This window comes from Heloderma suspectum, chromosome 13 (assembly GCF_057233095.1).
Source record: "Heloderma suspectum isolate Gila_16-S chromosome 13, 16-S_ref, whole genome shotgun sequence".
Taxonomy (NCBI): domain Eukaryota; kingdom Metazoa; phylum Chordata; class Lepidosauria; order Squamata; family Helodermatidae; genus Heloderma; species Heloderma suspectum.
In genome coordinates, this window is record NC_139470.1 from 3,754,359 (window position 1) to 3,776,954 (window position 22,596).

At 43.9% G+C, this 22,596-nt stretch overlaps 1 protein-coding gene across 7 annotated transcripts in view; it reads left to right on the forward strand.

The window, feature by feature from the left end:
- Positions 1–4,401: 4,401 nt before the first annotated feature.
- The window catches only part of HECTD4 (HECT domain E3 ubiquitin protein ligase 4), a 114,920-nt gene continuing 96,725 nt past the window's right edge, over positions 4,402–22,596 (forward strand). For 4 of the 7 annotated variants that reach the window (XM_084820400.1, XM_084820401.1, XM_084820404.1 and 1 more), the window contains exons 1-2: positions 4,402–5,118; positions 19,067–19,584. In XM_084820400.1, coding sequence (XP_084676526.1) covers positions 4,939–5,118; positions 19,067–19,584 — 698 coding nt within the window. In that variant the 5' untranslated portion in view covers positions 4,402–4,938. The remainder of the gene's footprint in view (positions 5,119–19,066; positions 19,585–22,596) is intronic. The other 3 variants (XM_084820403.1, XM_084820405.1, XM_084820406.1) reach the window with 1 other exon arrangement.

Here is a 22,596-nt window from a genome sequence, read left to right on the forward strand (position 1 = left end):
GAAGAATGTCAGTTCCCTTAAGACAATGTTCCACTGCCACGGAACTGGAGGAGTAATTTCCAAGTAGCATTGGGGGTCATGTCCCTCCCACACACACACACACGCCAGCAAAGTTCAATTTTCAGCTCATCAGGCTGTGATGCTACAAATGGACCATGAAGGTGTCATATTTAATCTTAGCTGTGACCATATTTTATTATGTATGGCACACAGATTGCACATATTCTATTATACTTGAATATAGAGGGTTCAGCTTCTGCACTTGATTGAGCTTGGCTCAACACATAAAACAAATGCAAAGATGTGATACAACCAGGGGACTGCATTTCCTCATTCCTTCCCCTCCTCCTCGAATAGTAAATGGCTATGTAGACAGCATAGTCAGAAGCAGAGACATCACCTTGCAGAAAAAGGTCCGTCTAATCAAAGCTATGGTTTTCCCAGTAGCAACATATGGCTGTGAGAGCTGGACTATAAGGAAGGCTGAGTGCCGAAGAATTGATGCTTTCGAACTGTGGTGCTGGAGAAGACTCTTACGAGTCCCCTGGACTGCAAGGAGGTCATATCAGTCCATCCTCAAGGAAATCAACCCTGAGTGCTCATTGGAAGGACAGCTACTGAAGCTGAAGCTCCAATATTTTGGCCACCTAATGCGAAGAGAAAACTCCCTGGAAAAGACCCTGATGCTGGGAAAGATTGAAGGCAAAAGGAGAAGGGGACGGCAGAGGATGAGATGGCTAGATAGCATCACCGATGCAATGAATATGGACTTGAGCACGCTCCGGGAGAGAGCGCAGGACAGGGAGGCCTGGCGTGCTCTGGTCCATGGGGTCACAAAGAGTCGGACACGACTGAACGACTGAACAACAACAACAGTGTAGACACAGGATTGCGCTGTGCACCTGAAGCAGCGGAGCACTGCTTTGGTGCAGCCCTCTTCCTTTGAATTGTGTGTCCATTGCATGTTCAGAGATCAGAGGAGAACTTAGTGTGTGATGCTCTCTGCTGGGCGAACATCACAAAAATCAAAACAAGCGCTGTTAAATACAGCCATGACAGATATGTGTTTTCAACGTTTCTATCTTTATCCACATTTGTGTCCTTCTCTGTCTTCTTTTTTGGCAATGCATTTCCTCTTTTTTGAAGATTTGTATGTGGCCACTCTAAATATCAGACAGGGTATTTCCCTTGGCCTCTTCTTGCCTCCTAGGAAGACTTGCCCTTGCTTTGTCTTTGGATTCAACTGCATTTTTATTTTACTTTTTGGGCCAGATGTTGCTGACAATTATTGCAAATCTGACAGGAAAATGTAAGACCTACCCAAAGATGGGTAGTCTTTTTCATCTCCTTCCCCCAGGAGATGGATTGTACAAGGGGTATTTCAGTAAGGGACTGCACACAAGGTTTGCAATATAAGGGGAAGAGGTTAAATTATAGAACAGAATGGACATGAAAAGGGCATCAGAGACGTAGTGAAAGACAAAAGAGATAAACAAATAGATATTTGCAGCCACTGTTTGCTTTAAAGAAAATGATTTGTGGATTTTGATTTTTTCTTCTTCTCATGAACCAGGTTAAGTTTCTTAAAAAGGGTTGTTTACGTTTGGTTTTAAGATGCATATGTATAGAGTTCTATACTTTCAGTACACTACCTAGCTTTTAGATGCATTCAAATATAAATATTTAATAATACTTTACTGTTATTTTTATAATGCTTTTCATAGTTTTTATACTTTTGAGGGCAGAGGGGTGGCTACAGATAATAAAGTAGTTGTGATTAATGTCACCACCTTTTTTCAGGCCCTACAGACTGCTCCGTTGCCTTTAACAACAGTTTGACCTGCAGAAATCTCGCAGGCAAAGTTTTCCCCATCACTGTTCTCCATGTCAAGGGGAAAAAAACACTTGCTATATTTCTTAATGTTCTTAAGAGTTTCGTCCTTGATGTGTTTGTTTCCATTCAGGCTGTCAACATGCCATATATGACCTAACGTAGATATTCAAAGGCCAGCTGGCCGGTACTTCTTTGCAGAGTTTCTCTGTAACTGATGAGAAGATTATGAATTAAACTAAGCAGCCATTTCTCTGTCCTTCCCCAGAGAACAGGCATTAGTAACAGAAACTCACTTCATCATGGGGTCAGCTCTCCAGGCCCCTTCTTAGGCTGGTTACCAGCACCCTGAAATTTTTTACACATTTTAAGTGTGTGTGTGTGTGTAAAAGACCACAAATGTAGGTGTGTCCTGGGGGGGGATGAAATTTGAGTGTTTGGCGGGGGGAGCTGATATTAACAATATTAATGAGGGGTTGATGGAGGAAATGTGTGTGAGGGATATAAGGGGAATGATTTGGGAGAAGGGGGAAGAGAAGTGAGGGGGGCCTTCAAAAAAGGAGCATTGTGTGTGTATGTGTGGGGTGTCATGACACGATAAGAAGCCCTGAGGGTGACAATGTGTGAGATGAGGGGAAAAGTGGGACACCTGAGGGGGGAGAGTAAGGAATTCCTCAATGGAGAAAAGGCACTCAATAATAATAATAATAATAATAATAATAATAATAATAATAATAATTTGTACTATGCCTTTTTAGACAAAGTACACAAGGTTGCTTACATAAAATCTGTATAATACAAAACAAGCTATAAATGCCACTTAAAACTAAAAAGCAAAACCAACCGCAGCTAGCATTTTATAACATCAGCAGAATGCACAATTAAATGAAGAACTGAAAATGGGCAGCTAAACAAAACAATATTAATGCGGGGTTGGTGGAGGAAACGTGTGTGAGGGATATAAGGAGAAACCCAAGTGTGGGGTGTGGGGATTGACTCTGGCAAGGTACAAGGAAGAGTGGAGGGAGTGAAGGAGCCCTGTATTTGGGTGGGGGTCTTGAGGGTGGTGGGATGTAAGCTCTGAGGGGGACAGAGTGAGGGGTAGGGGTTGAGGCCATAGAAGAAGGCAGCGAAGGGCAATGAAGCCTTATTTGTGCCTGTCTGGTGGGAGGACACAGCCTGTGGTGTGTGAGGGAGTGTGAGTAGTTGGGGGACTAAGCCCTTCCCTCTGTTTTTGTAAGCTCATTGAGGTCAGGGACCTATTTTTTTGCTTATGAAATGCGAAGATGTCATGTGCGTTGATAGTGCCATATATATTTCAGAATAAAAATAGTCACAACAAAAATTATAATAGGAAAGAGAGAGGGGGAGTGTGACAGAGAAGAGGCAGAATTTCATTTGTGGGTGATAGAAAGTCCTGAGCTTACTAAGCCCCTACCGGGGGGAGGGGTTAATATATTTGGGGTGCAGAAAACTATTTCTTGCTTATGAAACTTATCTACAACATCATGTACACTGGTAACACAGTATTTTTAATTTTATTTATTTATTTAAAATATTTCCTAAAATAGTAAAAACAACAAATAACCATCACAGAACACAGCAACCAATTAAGCAGAATGACAAAATAACCCGCCATAAAAACAAACAGAGCACCCTTTCCTCTAAAATGCCTGGGTAAATAGGAAAAGAGCGAATAATAATTATTTATTTTAAAGAAGAGTGAGAGTGTGTGGTAAATAAAAGGAGTAAACTTTTGTTTGTTCTGAGAGGGATATTCTGTGGGGCAGCCTTCTCCAAACTGGTGCTCTCCAGATGTTTGGGCTACAACTCCCATCAGCCTCAGCCAGCATAGCCAGTGAACAGCGATGATGGGAGTTGCTGCCTCAAACATCTGGATGGCACCAGTGTGAGGAAAGCTGCTGTGTGGTGGGTGGCAGATAATCTTGAGGTGAGGCAGGGACACAGTTATTGCACAGTTTATTGCATTTATACCCCGCCTTTTTTCCTCTTGCAAGGAACCCAAGGCGGCTTACATTATCCTCCTCTCCATTTTATCCTCACAACAACAACCCTGTGAGGTGGGTTAGGCTGAGAGTCTGTGACTGGCCCAAAGTCACCCAGTGAGCTTCCATGGCTGAGTGGGGACTAGAACCCGGCTCTCCCGGCTCCTGGTCCAACACTCTTGCCACTACACCGCACTGGCTCGTTTTCGCTTTAACACACCATATGCACTTATGATGATTATGATTCCTTTGACCATCATCATCATCATCATCAAAATAGTGGTGATTATTATATTTATAACCATAATAATATTTTTAATAATAACAGTGGTGATGGAACTAGTGAGAGAGTGTGAGGTGGATAAGCCTGAGGGGAGAGAAGAAAGAACCCTGGGGACTCAACCTGGTGCCCTGTCGGACTGCGCCTCCCATCGTCCTTGCTGGTAGGGGACGATGGGAGTCGTAGTCCAACGCATCTGGAGGGGAAGAAGAACGAGGCGAGCCCAGCAGCGCCGAGCAGGAGCGCGGGAGGACGGGCCCCAGGCGAGGGGGCGGAGCCGCCGGCTCGAAGTGGGCGGCCTCCGTATGCCCGGCCGGCCAATGAGAGGCTGAGGTCGCCCTTTCCCCGCCCCCTGCCGTCGTCGTTCCCTGGAGCGCGCGCCTCCGCCAGTCAGTCAGCCCGCCCGCCCGCCGCCGCCGCGGTCTCCCGCCGGCTTTTCTGGAAGGGAAGCGGAGAGGAGGGCGCGAGCTGGAGGGGGCGTTCTGCGCGCGCGGTGCACGCCGGGCCCGCCTCAGCAGCGAGCCTCTTCCCTTCGCCCCCCGCCCCTCCTGCCGCTGCTCCTCCAACATGGCGTCGCGCTGTCACCTGTGTGTGTGAGGGGGGGGAGCCCGCCCGCCCCTCTCGCGACCTGCCCCTCTTTTCTCTCCCTCGCCGGGCTCCTCCCCGCCATGGTGGGGGGCTGAAAGGAGCCGCCGCCGCCGCCGCGGCGCTCGCCGCCTCCGTCCCGCCCTCCTTCCCTCTGCCCGGCAGCGGCCGTCCGTCCCCTTCCTCCCTTCCCTCGCCTCCCCTCAGCAAGTGCTGTCAACGCCGCCGCCGCCTCGATGGGGTCCCCAGCCGGCGCTCCGGGCTCGGCGGCGGCCGGGGCGGCAGACTCGGCGCAGTGGCTGTCGGTGAAGGAGGAGACCATCTTCCTCCACGACGGGCTGATCCGGGTCACGGACCTGGCCGAGCTACCCAGCGAGATCATCGGCGTGGCCGAGCCCGGAGACACCGAGCTGGAGGTGAGGAGGAGGAGGAGGAGGGAGGAAGAGGAGAAGCTGGCCTTCCTCATCCCCCCCTTCAGTTAGTCTTTAACAACAACGTGGGTGGAGAAGGGGTACTTGGCCGTCCTCATCATCTCCTCCCCTTAGTTTAGGCTTTAATGGTGTGGGGGCTGTGCCCTGCTTTTTTTGGGGGGGGGGATCTGGTCAGCATCCTCATCCCTGCAAATTTGGCCCTTAAGAATAAGATGGGGGGGGCAGGACACACACCAGGCCTTCATCATGATCAACAATAACATGTTCATTATCATCATGCTCTCCTATCCCCCCTCTGTGAAGTGGTCTTTAATAATAAGATATTTGGGTGGGGGAGGGGACTCAGAGAATTTGGCCTTCATCATCAACATCCAAACCTCCGAATGAGTATTTAACACTCACACTGATGCCAAGGTGAGAGGGAGAAAGGACCTGCTGAAGGAATAATGGGGGCAAGGGAGGGAGAGAGAGGTCAAAATCAGAGGAAGGCCCTTAATGTTGTCTTATTATTTCCTTTATTTTGACCTATTATTTCCCCCTTGTGTGACTCATCTCTTACCACCCCCGTATAATGTTGATGATGTTGTTTTTTTAAAAAGACTGACTCAGAGGAGAATTTTGACATCTTTTACTACCCCCCCCCCCCCGTTACCCTGTATCAAGGGATTGGGGTGGGAGAGGAAAAGATGGGATGTCAAAACTCTGTGTGTGAACTACATGTTACCCAAATCGAGGGTTAGAGAATATAGGATGTCACAATTAGAGAGGAGGGAAAATTTAAAAAGGGCTCTCTCCAAATTTGAGGTGTTGAAAAAGAGATGTTAAAATTTGTGGGGGGAGAGGGTCTGTAAATTAGGTGTACCCCAAATCAAGGGGTTGGGAAAAGATAGAATGTCAAAATTGGGAAGGGGGAGGAAAAAATGGTAGGTAGCTCAAACTGAGAGACTGGAAAGACTGGATAAGGGTGAAATAAGGCTATTAAGTTACAAGGAATTGGGAGAGGGAGAATAAAAGATGGGGTAATGGGTCAAAAAGGGGAATTGGGAAGAAGATGGGGAGGGTACCAAAAAGCACATGATGGGAAGAAGGTCAAAAAGGGATGACAGAGGGTCAAAATGAGGAAGATGCAGAAAAAGTGAGGGCAAAGGGTTACAGTGATGTTGGGTAGGGAGCAGGGTGGGAAGATTCAGCTGGGCTGTGGCATGCTTGAGGTAAAATGCATAGAGAGCAAAAACTGTGAGGAGGGGGGGCGGACATTAAAGGAGGCAGGATGGAGGTGGTGGAGGGTATACTGTGAAGTATTAGGCCCAAGGGGACTGTGGTTACTAGATGGAGGGTGTGGGGAGCTGTGCAGTGTCAGGTGGAGAATCAACATAGGGTGGTGATGATTTGTGGGTGAGGATAACAGAGAAACACCTGATTTTTCCAAGAATATCTCAGCCACCAGGATCATAATGGGCAGGGAGGAGAGAGATCAGCAGACATTAAGAGAGACTGAAGGATCAAGACATACACAGACTCACACCCTGGCAGGTCTGTCGATACCCGAATTTCTTGAAATGATGGCACAACCATGATTCAGCACCAGGGCAGGGGGCTCGGGAGATAGGGTGATAAAGCTATTGTAGCTTCACTTGTTTTGAACCAAGAAGGGTGAAACCTCCCTATCTTCCTTTTCCAGGAAGGGATCTCCTGAAAATTGATCTTATGGTGGTCTTAACTATTACGATTAGTTTGCTGTTTAGCAGTTATATGAGGTTGTTACCTATGCTGTGGTTATCATGATTGTTGAAAAGCCAAGCGGTATAGCTATGATGCTTTTCTACTTCAGCCTCCCCTTCTTTTCCTGTAAATGTGGGCAGTTGAGCTGTAGATGGAGAACTGTACAGAGCTGTGATTGTGTCTTTTTTGAAATGTGATCTTTGGGGGAGCTTCTGTCAGTCATTTCTGCTGGTATCTCTTCCAGAGTCTGCATCGCTTTTTCATGCACCTCCCTCTGTCACCCGCCCTCTCCCCCAGCAGTGTGGCTCTCAGTGACACAGGTTCTTTGTCAGAAGCTGGGTGGCGTGAACCGAATGGGGATGGTTCAGCAAGCGCTGCTTGGCAAAAGGCTGCCTTATTGCTAGAAAGAAGGTGACAGCGAGGTTAATTCCTTGTTTGTGTCCTTTAGCTTAATGTGGAAAAGGAACATAATATTTCTTAACATCATCATCATTGTTATTATTATTGTTATTATTTTACTTTGGGGAATGGTTTAAGCACTGCAGGCCGGTTGTTATTAAAATGAATGCTACCAGCAATGCAGGCTTTTGTGACCGACATCTGCTGTTTCTGGGGGAGTGAAGAATGCAATGATTCATTAGTCTTTTGGTCCAGAGTTCATTTTTTTGATATCAGTACAGCTTGCATGCAGAAATGGAGTTCTGTGAGCTTTAATGGCTCAAATAATCACGTGCCTGGTATTTGACCTGGACATATACATGACATTCCTGTGCATTTGTTGATCAAGGAGTGTGCCATCATTCCAAGGATTATTTGATCAATTCTCCTGTTGTAGAGTCCCTAAAATTGATGTTAAACTTGCCACAGGATTGAAATTGATAAGTAGGTCTTTCTGGATTAGTGGAATAGAAACTGCAATCAACCAGCATTTCACTCTTATACTGCATAGTTTACATTACTAATTGGACATGGGTTTGTTGTAATAATATTAAGACCTGTCGCATCTAACTTCTGTGTAAAATAATGTAAATGCTGTGTGTGTGTATGTGTATGTATGTATTTGTTGGCTTATTTGGGATGCAGATGATCTACCAAAACTTTGTAGTCCAGACAAAAGAAGATCACAAACCTAAAGTCTAGCAATGACTTTGCCGTGATACTTCGGCTATCTAAAGTACAGGAATTATAAAACTAAATTAGAGGTTAATACTTTGTCAACCCCAGTCCCAAAGTTTCTTTTGGTTGCAGGATTTCTGTTGCGGGCACAGATCTCCTCAGGCTACAAGGCACAGGTTCTGGATTGTGCACAGGTTCTGGATTAGGATACCCAACTGTTTAATATCTATTTTATATCCTAGAAAACACAGTAGACTTGAAGGAGCCATTTTGTTCCAAGAGGAAAATATAAATTTATTTAATATCTAACTTGTCTGTATATTCAACCAGCAAATGGGTATATCATCATTGAGATAGTTACAAAATTTAATAGGCATAGAAGCCAACCCCCTTTTAAAACACGTTAAGTATGTATGTGTTACAAAATGTGATTAGGTAGGTGGTAATGATAGATTGCAGTTCAAAAACTACCAAACCCATTCAGAAATCTGGAGTCCTTTGAAATTGGCTTGGTTTGCATGTAGTACTCACCCATAATTTATTGCCCCATCCAGGGTTTGTCTGGCAGATGATTGAACAAACTATGTTTTTTCCCCCTTAGCCCCTGGGTTGTTTGTTTCCCTCCTTCTTCGCCTGCTCCCTCCCTGTATCCCAGCTGCCTTTGTGGGACTGCAGTATTGGCATATAAAGAAGCTGGGTTTTGAACAACCCACAATTATGGCTTTGCACGTAATGACAACCAATGGTTTAAGCAACCCACAGTTCATATCCCAACAACAAACCATGGGTTCTTTTCATGGGTTGTTTGTGGTTAACATAATTAACCCATAGTTCCAGATTTCTACATAACAACAATCCACAATTCAACAAACCATAGCTAATTAAACCATGGTTTGTCATTATGTGCGAACCAGTTCGCTGAGATTTAGTAAACAGTATCTAGCTCTGGAGCCCACTGCCAGTGAGAGGGCAGTGAACTAATATAGTAAAAATGTCTATAAGTGTTTATATGGCTGTGGCGTGAAAAACAGCTAAACGGTGACCTGGTTCGCACATAACAATCTAGAGTATGGGCTGAGTATGGGTTGTTGTTGAAACATGAGTCGTCATTACGTGCAAACCCTGCACTATGGTTTAACTATGGATTGTTAACCATCAACAGTCTAGGAAGAGAACCCATGGTTTGTTGTTGAGTTGTGAACTTTGAGTTGGTCATTAGCTATTTTTTCCAAAACTATTCTTCACATATAATATCCCAAATGCAAAGGATAGAGGTCAGGAATGCTTTGTCGCTACTGAGTCCAAGACAGACAGTGCTCATTTTGGCCTACAGATTCTGAGAGGCATTGGAGGCTTGGGATACCTGGCACAGATGAGGGTGGAGGGGTAGATGGTTCTGCCTTGGGTGAGGGTGGGCGATGTTGTTCCCTTTCAGCCCTGTTTCTATAATTTTATGGGGCAACAGGTCACCATTGCAGATATTGTATCTCAAATTGAATCAGTGGACTAGTCTGCTACAGTCAAGTTATCTAGAAGCTGTGTGTCCACACAGCGTATACCCTTTGTTAACTGCTCAGAAACGTTAGTTTTTAAAGTTAAGTGTTTGTTGAAAATAAGCTCCATCTGACTCTTGATGGCTTATTATTGTCCACTCCATCCTGTCCCTCTACTGCACATTTTATATCTTGTTTCTATAAAATTGTATGTGTGATTGCCCCAGTGCACCACTGACACATACTGTGTCAAGAACTTGGGAGCATTGCTTCATTAGAGAGGTCATGATTAATGAGAGCTCTCTGTAGGTGTGTCCTGGTAACTTTGGCTTATTTAATTATTTGAGGAGGTTGAGAAATTCATTCAGTCAAAGGAAGAGTTAGAGCAGGGTGGGGGTAGTGTTGCTAATTCAGGCATCCATATATTTAACAACAACAACAAAATGACATTAGCACATACGTTGCAGAGATAAACCTTCCAAACATTGGCAAAATGTAAATGGATTCAGCAGAATCTAGCTTTCTTGTTGTGGTGATATGAAGAACCATGGTGGTCTCCTGCTACGAATGTTCATACAGCTATGAATTCCAACTGAGAAAAATGGTCATGGAACCATTTATTGTGGTGGAGGTTCAGAGAGGGTATGAGAAAAATGTGGTGAAATGGAGCAGGAACGATATGTATCCCATGAGGAGTATAGCAAAAATGAAGAAATAATGCACTTATAAATACAAAAATTAGCAGCGTATTAGTTAGCGACAGAAGTTCTCATTCTTAGCAGCAACAAATCTGGAGCTTCAGTCAGCCCTGTTAGATACAGGACTCTAAATCCCAGAGACCATTCTTCAGAAGTCCTGTTGAAACTAGATGTAAGGTCTAAGCAAGGAGCAGAATGAGAACCCTGTATGTGTATAAGATGGCCAGCTCCCAAACTGGCTTATATATTGTTCTAATTAATTTAATCCAGACCCACTGTGGATATTTACTTGGAGCTGCCTGGCAGTATCCTGAGACCTTGAAAGCTTGCATGCTCCTTAGAAGCTACTTGTTACTACTGACCAGGGTGGCAACATTCTCTGGAGGTTCCCATTGGTGATTCACTTTGGGTGTCATACAGAATATGCAGAGGGGAAGTGATGATTCCCTTGCTGGCCTCTTTGTGGGTGGCAGCATGTTAGCCTGCCAATTATTTCATTAGGGTCTAATTGATAGGTGTCCAATGACTAAGCAGCCATGCAGAAGGATCCAGAAACATGCAGGAATGCTTTTGGGCAAACTAGGGAGGTTCACCTGGAAATAAAGTTGAAGATGAACATGATGTGATCATTGTGAAAGGCTTAAGACAGTTTAAGGGTGATATCTCACCAAAAAGATCATAATCTCTGGGTTTAGGAGAACAACCCCTGATGTTTAACATTTTGGAAAAGATTTAAAATAACCTGAGATAAAACTCAAAGGAATGTTTTATATTTATTATTATACTACTTTGCCTTTCCTCCAAAAGGTTCAGGGTAGCTGATTGGCTTTCCCCTTCTTACAATTTATCCTTGGAACAACCCTGTACAGTACGTTAGGCTGAGAGATGGTAAGCTCCATAGTTGAAGGGGGTGGTTCAGCTTGGGTCTCTCAGGCCAGCCCAAGTTCAACCCATCCATTGCAACACAATGACTTTCCATGGCATGTTATGCCTACAATACAATCAGTAACTCACATTCAGGCATGTGGGTTACTGACCAGATCTTGGCCTGCATCTAAACAGCCACACAACTTGTTCGGGCACCCAGAGGGGCTCGGAGCTTGTCTTTCTTGAAGAGCAGGCCTCCCATGCCATGACAAACCACTTTCAAAATGGAGGGGAGTTTCAAAAACAGCTTTTGACATGGTATGGGGGTGTCTGCCAATCCAGAGTGAAAAAGTAAATATCCCACTCAGTGCACGTAAGCCCTTGGGCATGTCCAGCACATTGTCCTTTTTAGCATGTGCTCCATTCAGCTGCCAGCTTGTGCAGTGTAGGTTAACTCATATGTATGAGCATAGCTGAGTCTCCTTCTTCATTGCTGGGCCTGGGAACTTGCCAGAACTCTACAGAGATTTTTCTGGCACCTAAACAGTATCCATGATGGCTTAAATCTTAGGCAAAGCTTCCGTTTGCAAGCTTCTAACTGTATGAAATGTAAACATGGCACCCCTGGACTCAACCCAACATTACGTGAGTGGACTTCTACTCATGTAGCAGAAGTTTCCCTTCCCCTCCTTCTCCTTACATGCCCTCTAAATCTGCTCCAGAGGGTCTCCCAACTCTCCAGACCAGATTTGGGGGCACAAGGGGGCTGTAGGGGGGAGGGGTAATTCAAACTACTAGCTGTGTCCATTCTGCTGACAGATGGACACTGTTGGATACAGCTCTCTGAAATTAGACAGACCAAAAAAATGGTTGAGAAGGTCAATTCTGCTTCTGTGAACAGTTGTTACTTAACATGAATACATTTTCTGTTTGGGAGTGTTTGTTCCCGGAGACTGAATGAAAGATGAAGTGGGGAAGGGGAGACATCCGGTATTGGACAAGAGAACGTTATTTGCATGCTCCAGAGTTCTTTTGAGCTACCTAATGATGAATCTTGATGTGCATTAGCATTATTGGGGGATTGCGATTTTCGCTTCATAAGCACTATGCTAAAAATATACTGCTTAGTAAATTGCTGTTTCTTTCCAGGTTAGGTTGTGAGCAGACTTAAATTATCCTACATACATTTTTTAAAATAATATGTTTGCTTAGCATATGTTTCAAATACATTGTTTGCCAGGACGATTTCATATTGGATTTATGACTTGTTGCCTTAGATGGCTCCACGTTGTTTCTTTGTGTGGCACTACTGAAAATGCTGGTTGGTCCTTAATGCAGAGGCAAAAACTGGCAACTGCCTCTGCATTAAAGACCAAAGAGCCTACTGGTGTTACAGGGGCAACAGATGTCCACACTTTGGAATTATGGTCTGATCCAGCATGGCTCTTCTTATCTTATTAATACAGAGATTAATAATATACCCATAAGGAGCAGTCAAAATTATATTTTATAATGTAGGCTGCTTTGGAGGAGCCTCATGGTCAAAAGATGGGATATAAATGGTATAAGAAGGTGCTGAGATCAAACTGGCTTATTGGACAATGTAGTCTCTCAGCAGTTGTGTCACGTTGATGCAGAACACAGTTTTATATCCCTCAACATGGTGGTCTTGCAGTGGCATAAGACCTGCTGATGAACCTCCAGAGCGTTTTTTACAGTTTTTAGGTAGATGGGTCACTAGTCCCCTTATTTTACGAATAGCGAATGGAAATAAATTAACTTTGAGCTTTCTCAATGAGTCAATGACAGATTTTTGGGACCCAGGGCTCCCAAATTGAAATGATGATGATGATGTGCCTGGACATAACAGGCACAGTAGCGAGCATACAGAAAACTTTTAGAATTGGCTTTGAATGTATAAGCCATGAAGAAAAATATCTTTTTCCTCCCATTCCCACAAAGCTCCTTGCTCACTTCCCCACTCTCCCCTTTCTTTTTTGGCAAAGTGGGTCAGCGAAACGTTTCTTTTTCTCTTTTAGCCTAAAGCATTTTATAAGCTACACACAATATATGCCACTAATTGGGCTGTATTGCTGTCATGAGGGAATCATTTTGCTATGGCCTGGTGATAGCAGAATGGTAGCAAGTGCTGCTTTGTTCAGTTTGGTGGGAGCAAAATCGCTGCTTGCTTAGAGCACCATTTGAACCAGAACTTAAAAGGTGTTTAACCATAGCTTTTAATTAAAATGTGGAATCAAATAGAAATGTAATAATTTTACAGTTGCATCTTCTGAACAGACTATAATATTTTTAATATTCTGAAGTGTTCGTGAACCTGTTCAGTATTGTATTTGTCTGATGCAGAGCTCTGTGTCGCTTGAAAACCTACACGCTCCAATAGAATCTGGTACACCAGATTTGTATTTAAAGAGTGGCTTCTGGGCTATGCTCTGCCGCAGGTTATTTTGCACCCTGCTTTCCAGGTAGTTTCCTTTCTTGTGACACTGGAAAGTCATCAGTTTTGGCAAGCTGGAGAAGCATTAGATGAGAGCCAGTAGCTTACTGGAGTGCCTCTCATCACTGTACAAATATCTTTTATTTATACAATATATTTCTATCCTGCCTCCCCTGTGCTTGAAGTCGGTCACAACAATGTTTAAAAACAGTTTATAAAGACATTATAAACAAACAGTTGCAGCAGCAGCCGCCATGGCTGTCTCCAGTACAAAACCCCAATGGCTTCCAAAGATCCTCCTAGAAAGAATGATATGGTTACTTGTTCCCAGTTCCTTATTTGCATGAAAACTCAATCAATAAATGTAATAGGGAACCAAAGTCTATTTGTACCTGAACCCCAAATTAAGCTTTGGAATACTACAGATCCTGTATCTCCGTGATTGAGGAACTGTCCCCTTTTAGTTAAATAGTAATTCTCGCCAATCAAAAGCATTGCTTTTGCATAATGCTCGTTAATGCATGATGACCCAGCTAACAATTACAAATAAGGAACTGGGGGTTTGCACCCCACAATAAGCCACCCCAAATAATACACCCCACGAGATGGCACTAAATTGTGTCTGCTTTGAACTGTGATGCTTTGTTGGGTGCAGGACATTGTCAGGCCTCTCATGACAATAACATGAGCCAGAATACATAGATAAATATGTAATAAGGATCTGGGGGTGTGCGCTCCAAATTATACACTCACATCTCTAAGAGAATGGCCTCTATGAGATGCTATAGAATCGCATCTGGCCCAACACTTCATTTGGGCGTACAATACTGTCATGGGCATGTACCATGCTAATAATAGGCAAAATATGTACAGTACAAAGTTTGTCATAGTAGAGTGGTTAAGCCAGGATCTTTGACCAAGGGTGTTTCCAGATGAAGTATTAAATGGACAAATGTCATTAACATCTAAATGTTTGCTCAGAGCCATGTAAGGACCACATCTGAACTTAGTTTGATACCAAGCTCCTGGGCAGCTTGGCCACAGTGCAGACTCCACGTGTTTGCTGAGTCAGATAATTTTAGTGTGCAGGGAATGATCCCAAGTGAAGGAACTGAATGCAAATAAAAGTTCTTTTCTCAAGCGAGTTTTTATTGCAAAACAGGGGAAGAGCCTGAGGTGGACTTTGCTGCTGCAGATCAAAGGTTAAATGGAAACTCCTTGGACCACACGTTCATGGGCAGGAGCCAAATGCTTGACTAGATAGATAGATAGATGTAGGTGGCTGCAGGTGAAGAAAAGAAGTTGTGTAGCACGTATCACTTGGCAGGAATAAACTAGTGACTGCAGATGGTGGAGCAGGGGCCAGGCAGAAAACATAGGCAGGAATCTAGAGATAGTTTTCTGTGCCATCCATTTTGTAAATTACTAGATAGAATAGCAATATTTGCTTGTGCTATAAAATCTCTACCTTGGTGCCAGATTTCTAGTGAACTATCTAAGTTTAAGTGACACAGAGATGTAAAACAAATGTAAGTGGCACACAGTAGTAGGAAGACTTGAGTCTCTTTCTCGCTTTCTGTCATATAAAATGAGACTCCCTCCTTGTTTGCTTGAGTAACATGACAATGTAAATAACTCAGGATGCTTAACAGTGCCAGATTTATCATCCAAATATTGTTAATACTGATTAGAGAATTTAGATGAATGTTGCTAGCTGGCTAGCTCAATAGAGAGCTGGTGCTGTAGTGATCCCAGGGTAAGTGTGAATGTGAGAGAGACCCTTTCATGTGCACATGAGTCGATATGATTTGCTGTTGTCTGAAGAGTAAACGTATAGGGTATGTTTAGGGTTTGTCTGTCCTTACTAGTTTGCTGCAGATCAGTGCTAAGCTGAAGTTAATATGCCACTCAACTACAACGCCTATGCTGCACTGGTCAACAGAAACATTATGGGAATCTACATCCAAATCATAATGGCAAATTTCATTGGTATACCTTACAAAAGCAGGTGGAAATCCAGTGTTGACCTGGAAGTATTGACTGTTGCAGTTCTGCACAGGCCATGCTGATTTGCTTCCTGTTCCTGCCTCATTGGCTTCCTCCCCTGTTCTGTTTTAGCAAAGGGTAGCTGTTTTAGTCTGTTGCAGCGAAGTGAGTCTTGAGGCACCTTAAAGATTAACAAATTTATTACGGCAGCGAACTTTTCATGGCAAATCCCAAATTCTTCATTAAAAAATACATTTTTTCTGAAGCTGCTTAATAAAAGTATTCTCTCTGCAAGTTTAGAAATTTCACTATCAAATAAAAGGAGGCTGGTGGTGGTGGTGAGATTTGAAGGTTGCTTAATGCTCATTAAAATCTTTGGGGATCTCTTCCCTGCTCCCACCACAAACGTATCTTTCCATTTAGTTTTTTTTCCCTATCTGCTTCATCAGGCCTCATGGAAGAGTAGTTTGGTTGTTGCTTTGCTTTCATTCTAACCACTGGGGAATTGATACACAAAAGCTTGTGTTCAAGATCAGCCATTTCCCCAAAATGTATAGAAAGAACCGTTTTTATGGCCTAGCTCTCTTGAAATAGATGCATGTGTGCAAGTAACAGGTGTAGCAGAGTCAAGTACAAATTTAGTTTTTGACTGACATGCCATTGTGAGATAGCTTTACCACCAGCTGATCTCATAATTCCATAGCCTCTTCACAGTGGCTAACCTTGTTATCTTCTTCATGGGACAACCTTCCAGTAAGGCCCAAAACAGGATCTATAGTGCAGTTTCAATGGTAGACAGCAAGGGTGCCTTGGGCAAGTCTGAAGAGGTGTGCGTTTGAGATCGCAACATCTTCATAACTGTATCTAAGTTCCAAGGAGCTAGTTTAGGTATGCCAAGGCCTTATGTAAATCAACTAGGCTCTTTAAAGTGTAGGTCCTAGGGACATAGGAAGCTGCCTTATGCTGAGGCAGACCATTGGTCCATCTAGCCCAGTACTGTCAACACTAACTGACAGCGGCTGTCCAGGGTTTCAGGCAGGAATTTTTCCAGCCCTACCTGGAGATGCTAGGGATCGAACCTGGGACCGTCTACATGCAAAGCATGTGCTCTTCCACTGAGTGACAGCCCCTCCCCGTATGCTGTATCTCAAATTGCTTTGGAACTTCTTTCAGTTGCAAAAGTGATTTGGCATGCAAGAAAATAAGAAGAACCCTGCTGGATCAGACCAAAGGTCTGTCTAGTCCAGTGTTCCCATAGTGGCCAACCAGATACCCATGGGAAGCCTACATGCAGGACATGAGCACAATAGCACACTCTCACTCGTGTTTCTCAGCAGATGCTACTGGGAGACATACTGCTTCCGATACTGGAGGTAATATATAGCTATCATGACTAGTAGCCATGACTCAAAGAATTTGTCTAATCTCATATTAAAGTCATCCAGTTGGTGGCAACACAACATCTTGTGGAAGTGACATCCATAGTTTAACTATATACACTGTGTGAAGAAGTCCTTCTTTGCATGCTATTCAAATCATAAATCCCTGGTTGGTAGCTAGATTGGTCCTTGCACTAGAGGTGACCACCATTCTGGTGCAGCGAGTCCTTTTTTTTCTGCTAAGGAAAAAGACAGAAGAAGCAGTAGGAAAACACAGGAGGGTTATAAATGGAAGACGACAGTGTATGACCCCCCCCCCTTTAAAATTTCGTGAATGAGGCAGGCCAATTGCACCATAAGAACTCTTCTGCAAGCACCCCCGGTGGTGATACGTGGTTGCCTCAGCATGAAGCTTTTGGGTGCAGCTGAAAACAAATAATTGGATGTTTAACTTACCACTTTTCAACCTGGGGAGTGTTATTTGGATTGGTAGAATGTAAATCTTTGAAATAACACATTTGAATGCAATATAGATGTTTAAATAAACAGAATTGGAATTTCTGCCTCAAGCATGTTATCCTCCTTATTTCCTCTGCCCTTCCACACCTGTGTTAAGACCTCAGTGTCTGGCCAGCAGGGAGATTGCTGAAGAAGAGCTGCACTGGCCGTGACGCCTGCCTGGAGGTGACAGATGGCCTGGAGGTGGCAGGGCAAGGGGTGTGCGAGCCCACCCGCTCCACAGTGCCATTGAACAGCATTGCTAAAGAATGTTTTCACAGGGGCAAAACCTTGCTGGGAGAGAAGGGGAAAGTACGACCGCCAGTCTCTAGAAAAACCCTGGCTGTTCCTAGAACTTGTAAGGTGCCACTGCAAATTAGTAATGGTGAAAATCCTAATGGATTTTTAAAAGCAATGGTGAGTTTTGGACACTGCTAAATCAATACTTGTAGCAGTTGCCTAGTCTACACCAGCTGATGTTACTTTGGTTAATTATCCTTGAAATTCATTCTGGATAATCCTATTTATTGTATTTTGAGTTTTGTCCTTGGAAATGATTTAAAAATAGTCTAGAATGCAGTCAGAATTGTTCAGGGGAGGGGGGGACACCTTGGTATAGCATATCATGTAACTTCATCTACAAAACATAAAGAGCAGCTCTTAACAAAGAGAATGTTGTAAATTCAGAAATATCAGATACTGATGATAAGGGGAATTGTAACAGGGAATTGTAACATTACCCGCACTACTTGATCCAACCAGATGATGGTTTGACTTTTAACAGTGCCGTTGTGCAATGCAGGTTTATAATAAATGCTTAATAAAAGTGCCATTATTTGTGTGATATGCATACTCTCACTAGATCAGAGCGCATCGGGGCTGGGGGGAATCAGTATTAGAAAAACTCTCATGTGAAGCCCTGGCTTTTAGCTGCTTAGCTATTAAGACACAGTGATGAAACTAGTGAGATCAGAAGGTGACCGAAGCTTGTGTGCTTTCCCCTGGACAGGAACTAAATGGTAGAATTGAAGTGTGAGTAGTATCTAATCAGTAGCAGGAAATGAGGCTACTGAGAGTACATTTTGGGTACTCTCTATTTGAATAGGAGAGGCCAGAGCAATGGGGTCTTGTTGCCTGGCAAAGCAGGTCTTTGGAACGGAGCTTCTGTGGCATCTGTGCTCTTTGGTATGACTGAGCTGTTCCAACAAGGCCATTAGCTATGGCTTAATTCCTAAAAATGGAGAGACCAGCTAATTAAAGGAAGGAAGAACTGCTGTTTGTGGTACTTTGTCATACTTTTTCCATACAGTTTTTTCTTTGAAGCAGTGTCGCGTGTTCTCAGGAGGAGGAAGGCATGTCATAATACCTTGTATCTGAGGGGAAAATAGCTCACGATGAGAGGGTTAACATGAATATTGAAGAGTAGGGCAAAACTGAACAGCTTTAGATCTCATTGCTGAATTTGTAGAGCACAAGGAGAGAAAGTTCTGTCACCTGAGACAGTTTAAAGAACTCCATTCATTCTGTGACTCTTGAATTCTGAATTTAGATGAACCGATTTGCCTATCATCTGAAACCTGTTGTCTTATGCAGAGCTTTTGCCATAGAGTCATACTTATCTACCGGTTAAATAGCATAAGAGTGTGCCTTAAAAAAAGCTCTACTAGAAGCAACCTGGTGCATTAGTTCATAATTGCAAATGTCTCCTTTTTTCTTTAGATCTTAACATTTGAGACCAAGGATCCAACAGAGCTGTCTGAGCGCCTCCGATCTGTTTGCGGAAACCAGAGCAATGCCTATGCCCGCCTGCTGGAATACCGCTTGAATGCTCTGCGTGGACTCTGGAACGCCCAGCGCCAGCTTGCCTTGGAGGACCAGCATGAACGGGAAAGCTCTGGGGACGAGGAAGCGCTGGCCTTGCTCAAGCGGCAAGGCCTGTTGCAGCAACCTGAGCAGGCACCGTTTACTTCACGGATGGGGCTGCTCTTGGTCTTTCCCCTCATTGAGTCCCAAAGTAGAACAGACCCATCCCTGTGTAACATAACTGCCGAGGTGCTCTTGACTTGCCTTCGTGACTGCCAGCCCTTGAGCCTGACTAAGGAGCCAGTGGACTGTCTGAATGGTATTGAGTCCTTGCTCTGCTCATGGTTAGAGGAAACATCCGCCTCAGGCCAACAGATTCCACACAAGCAAAAAGAAAACGCCGCTGCTGCCCTTGTTGCCTTGGCTTGTGCAAGGTAGGTGAAGAGGGGAGATCTGGGTGTGAGGATTTTCTCATTGTTCAACTGTTGTATATGACTGTATTAAACAGTAGCAGAAAATACTTGGGTGTCCCACTGCTGAACTGGATTGTGTCCAGGGACAGGTATTTGGCTTTTTTGACCCTGTGCCGCCTTTTCTCCTGCTACCATTTTAACTATAGCAGCAGTGGAGGAAAGAGGGTGTGCTGGCATGGAAGGAGGCATAGGGGGCAATAATGGGCAGCTCTTAACCTACATGCCTGCTCTAACGGCAGGTTCAATGATTCAGAGCAGAGAGCCAAATTAACTGAATTTAGATTTTAACCCAAAGTTGTCTTTCTTGCGCTGCTACAGAGGGATGCTTCGGTTGCAGGCAGCTAGGTTAGTTGAGATTTCAACTGAAATTGCTGGGAAAACAATTGCAAATGATGAAGAACAGGTAGCTTTTTTCTGGGCGACAGATGTCAGTTGTGTATCTGACTTCTGTTGTGGAGGCATCTTGGAAAATGCACAGATGGTAATATAGCAGCCACATAAAAATGGCAGCCCCCTTTTGTAATTTTTCATATCTAAAACTTTCCACATGCTATATGAAAATGTCTATGGTGTTTCTGTAGTTTCATGGGTCAAGGAAACCATTTGTGATTAAAATACAATACAGCCACCTAATTAATTTATATGGGTGTAATTATTTTAATGTTCCTACATGCACAGGAAAAGTCGAGCAACCTACGTTATGGGGAGTTGGACTACAACTCCCATAATCCCAATTGCCATGCTGGCTGAGGGTGGTGGGAGCCACAGTCCAACATATCTGGAAGGTGCGTCTTGGGGAAGGCTGTGCTGCATAATACAATTATCTTCAAGTTTCTTAAATAATGGAAAGCAAAAAACAGTTATGCATGTAAATCAGTTGTAAATCTGATCAACCAGATGTAAATCTGATTGTAGAAGAACCCTTGGTAGGTAAAGGCGAAGCCCACTGAGAGGTATCCCTTTCTTTCTCATCCATATGGGAACAAATGATACCGCCAAGCGGAGCTACGAAGAAATCACATCAGACTTTGAAGCTTTGGGAAGAAAACTCAAGAACTTTGGGACCCAGATAGTTTTCTCATCCATCCTTCCAGTAGTTAGAAGAGGGATAGAAAGGGAAAGAAAAATACTCCGGGTGAATGACTGGCTATGAAGGTGGTGCTGACGAGAGAGATTTGGATTCTGGGACCACAGGCTATACTTCCTGGAAGATGGACTGTTGGCAAGGGACGGGTTGCACCTCACAACGGCTGGGAAGAATGTGTTTGGCCACAGCATGAAGAACTTTATCAGGAGGGCTTTAAACTGAATCCTACAGGGAAGGGAGATGTAATGTTGGGGGTAACAATGGACGTAGGCACATGCACTGCAATGGAGAGAACAGCTCTGATAGCGCCCAATGATAGTCTTCAGACACATGTAGGAAGAAAGCCAGACTATGAAACACATGGTCTTTGATGTCTATATACTAATGCCCAGAGTATGGGAAACAAACAGAACGAACTTGAACTCTTAATACAAGAGGGAAATTATGACCTGATAGGTATAACTGAGACTTGGTGGGATGACTCTCATGACTGTTACACAACAATTGAAGGATATAACTTGTTCAAAAAGAACAGGAGGAACAGAAAGGGAGGTGGGGTTGCACTGTATGTGAAAAATACATATCTCTGCACAGAAATACAGGAGGATGAGCTAGGTAGCCCCATCGAGAGCATCTGGGTTAAAATAAATAGAGCAAAAAATAAAAGGAACCTGGTGGTCGGAGTCCACTACCGGCCACCCAATCAAGGAGAAGATGAGGATGAAACTTGTGAAAAGCAAATAGCCAATGGTTCAAGGAAGCATGATGTAGTAGTAATGGGGGACTTCAATTTCCCCGATATTTGTTGGGAAACAAATTCTGCAAAACATGGCCCTCCAGGAAATTCCTGACTTGTGTGTCGGATAACTTCCTCCTACAGAAAGTAGAGGAAGGAACTAGAGGATTGGCTATCCTTGACTTGATCCTAACCAACAGATGACTTAGTGGATAAAGTAGCAGTTACAGGAACTCTGGGGGAAAGCAGCCATGTTATACTTGGGTGCTTGGTTCTAAAGGAAGCAAAAACCAAGTGTAGCCAAACGTGTACCCTGGATTTTAGGAAAGCTGATTTTAATAAACTCAGAACAATGATAAGTAAGGTCCCATAGCAAGCGACTCTAATGAGAAAAGGAGTCCAAGATGGGTGGGAGTTTTAGAAAAAGGAAATTCTCAAGGCACAATTACAAACAATTCCAACAAGAAGAAAAGGTGGAAGACAATAGAAGAAACCAGGGTGGCTTCATGAAAAGCTTCGAGATGACCTGAAAACAAAAAAGTACACATATAGGGAGAGAAGGCCAAGCAACAAAGGAAGCGTTCAGGCAGGTAGCACAGAATTGCAGGGATGGCGTCAGGAAGGCTAAAGCGGAGAACGAGGTGAGGTTAGCGAGGGATGCTAAAAACAACAAAAAGGCTTTCTTCAGCTACGTGCAGAGTAAAAGACAGAGGAAAGAAATGGTGCCTCAGCTATTAAATAAGGATGGCAAAATGATAACAGATGACAAAGAAAAGGCAGAAGTGCTCAATTCCTACTTTGGCTCAGTCTTTTCCCAAAAGAGGGTCTATGACCCCCCTGGCAAAGGTGAAGTACAGGCTGAAGGGGCAGGATTTCAGCTCGAGATCGGTAGGCATATGGTCAAGGAACACCTCATTACTTTGAATGCGTTCAAATCTCCAGGGCCAGATGAACTGCATCCTAAAGTAATAAAGGAACTGGCAGAGGAGCTCTCAGAACCACTGTCTATTATCTTTGAGAAATCATGGAGGACGGGGGAAGTGCCAGATGACTGGAGGAGGGCTAACGTTGTCCCTATCTTCAAAAAGGGTAAAAAGGAGGAACCTGGGAAATACAGAGCAGTCAGTGTGACATCAATCCCTGGGAAAAT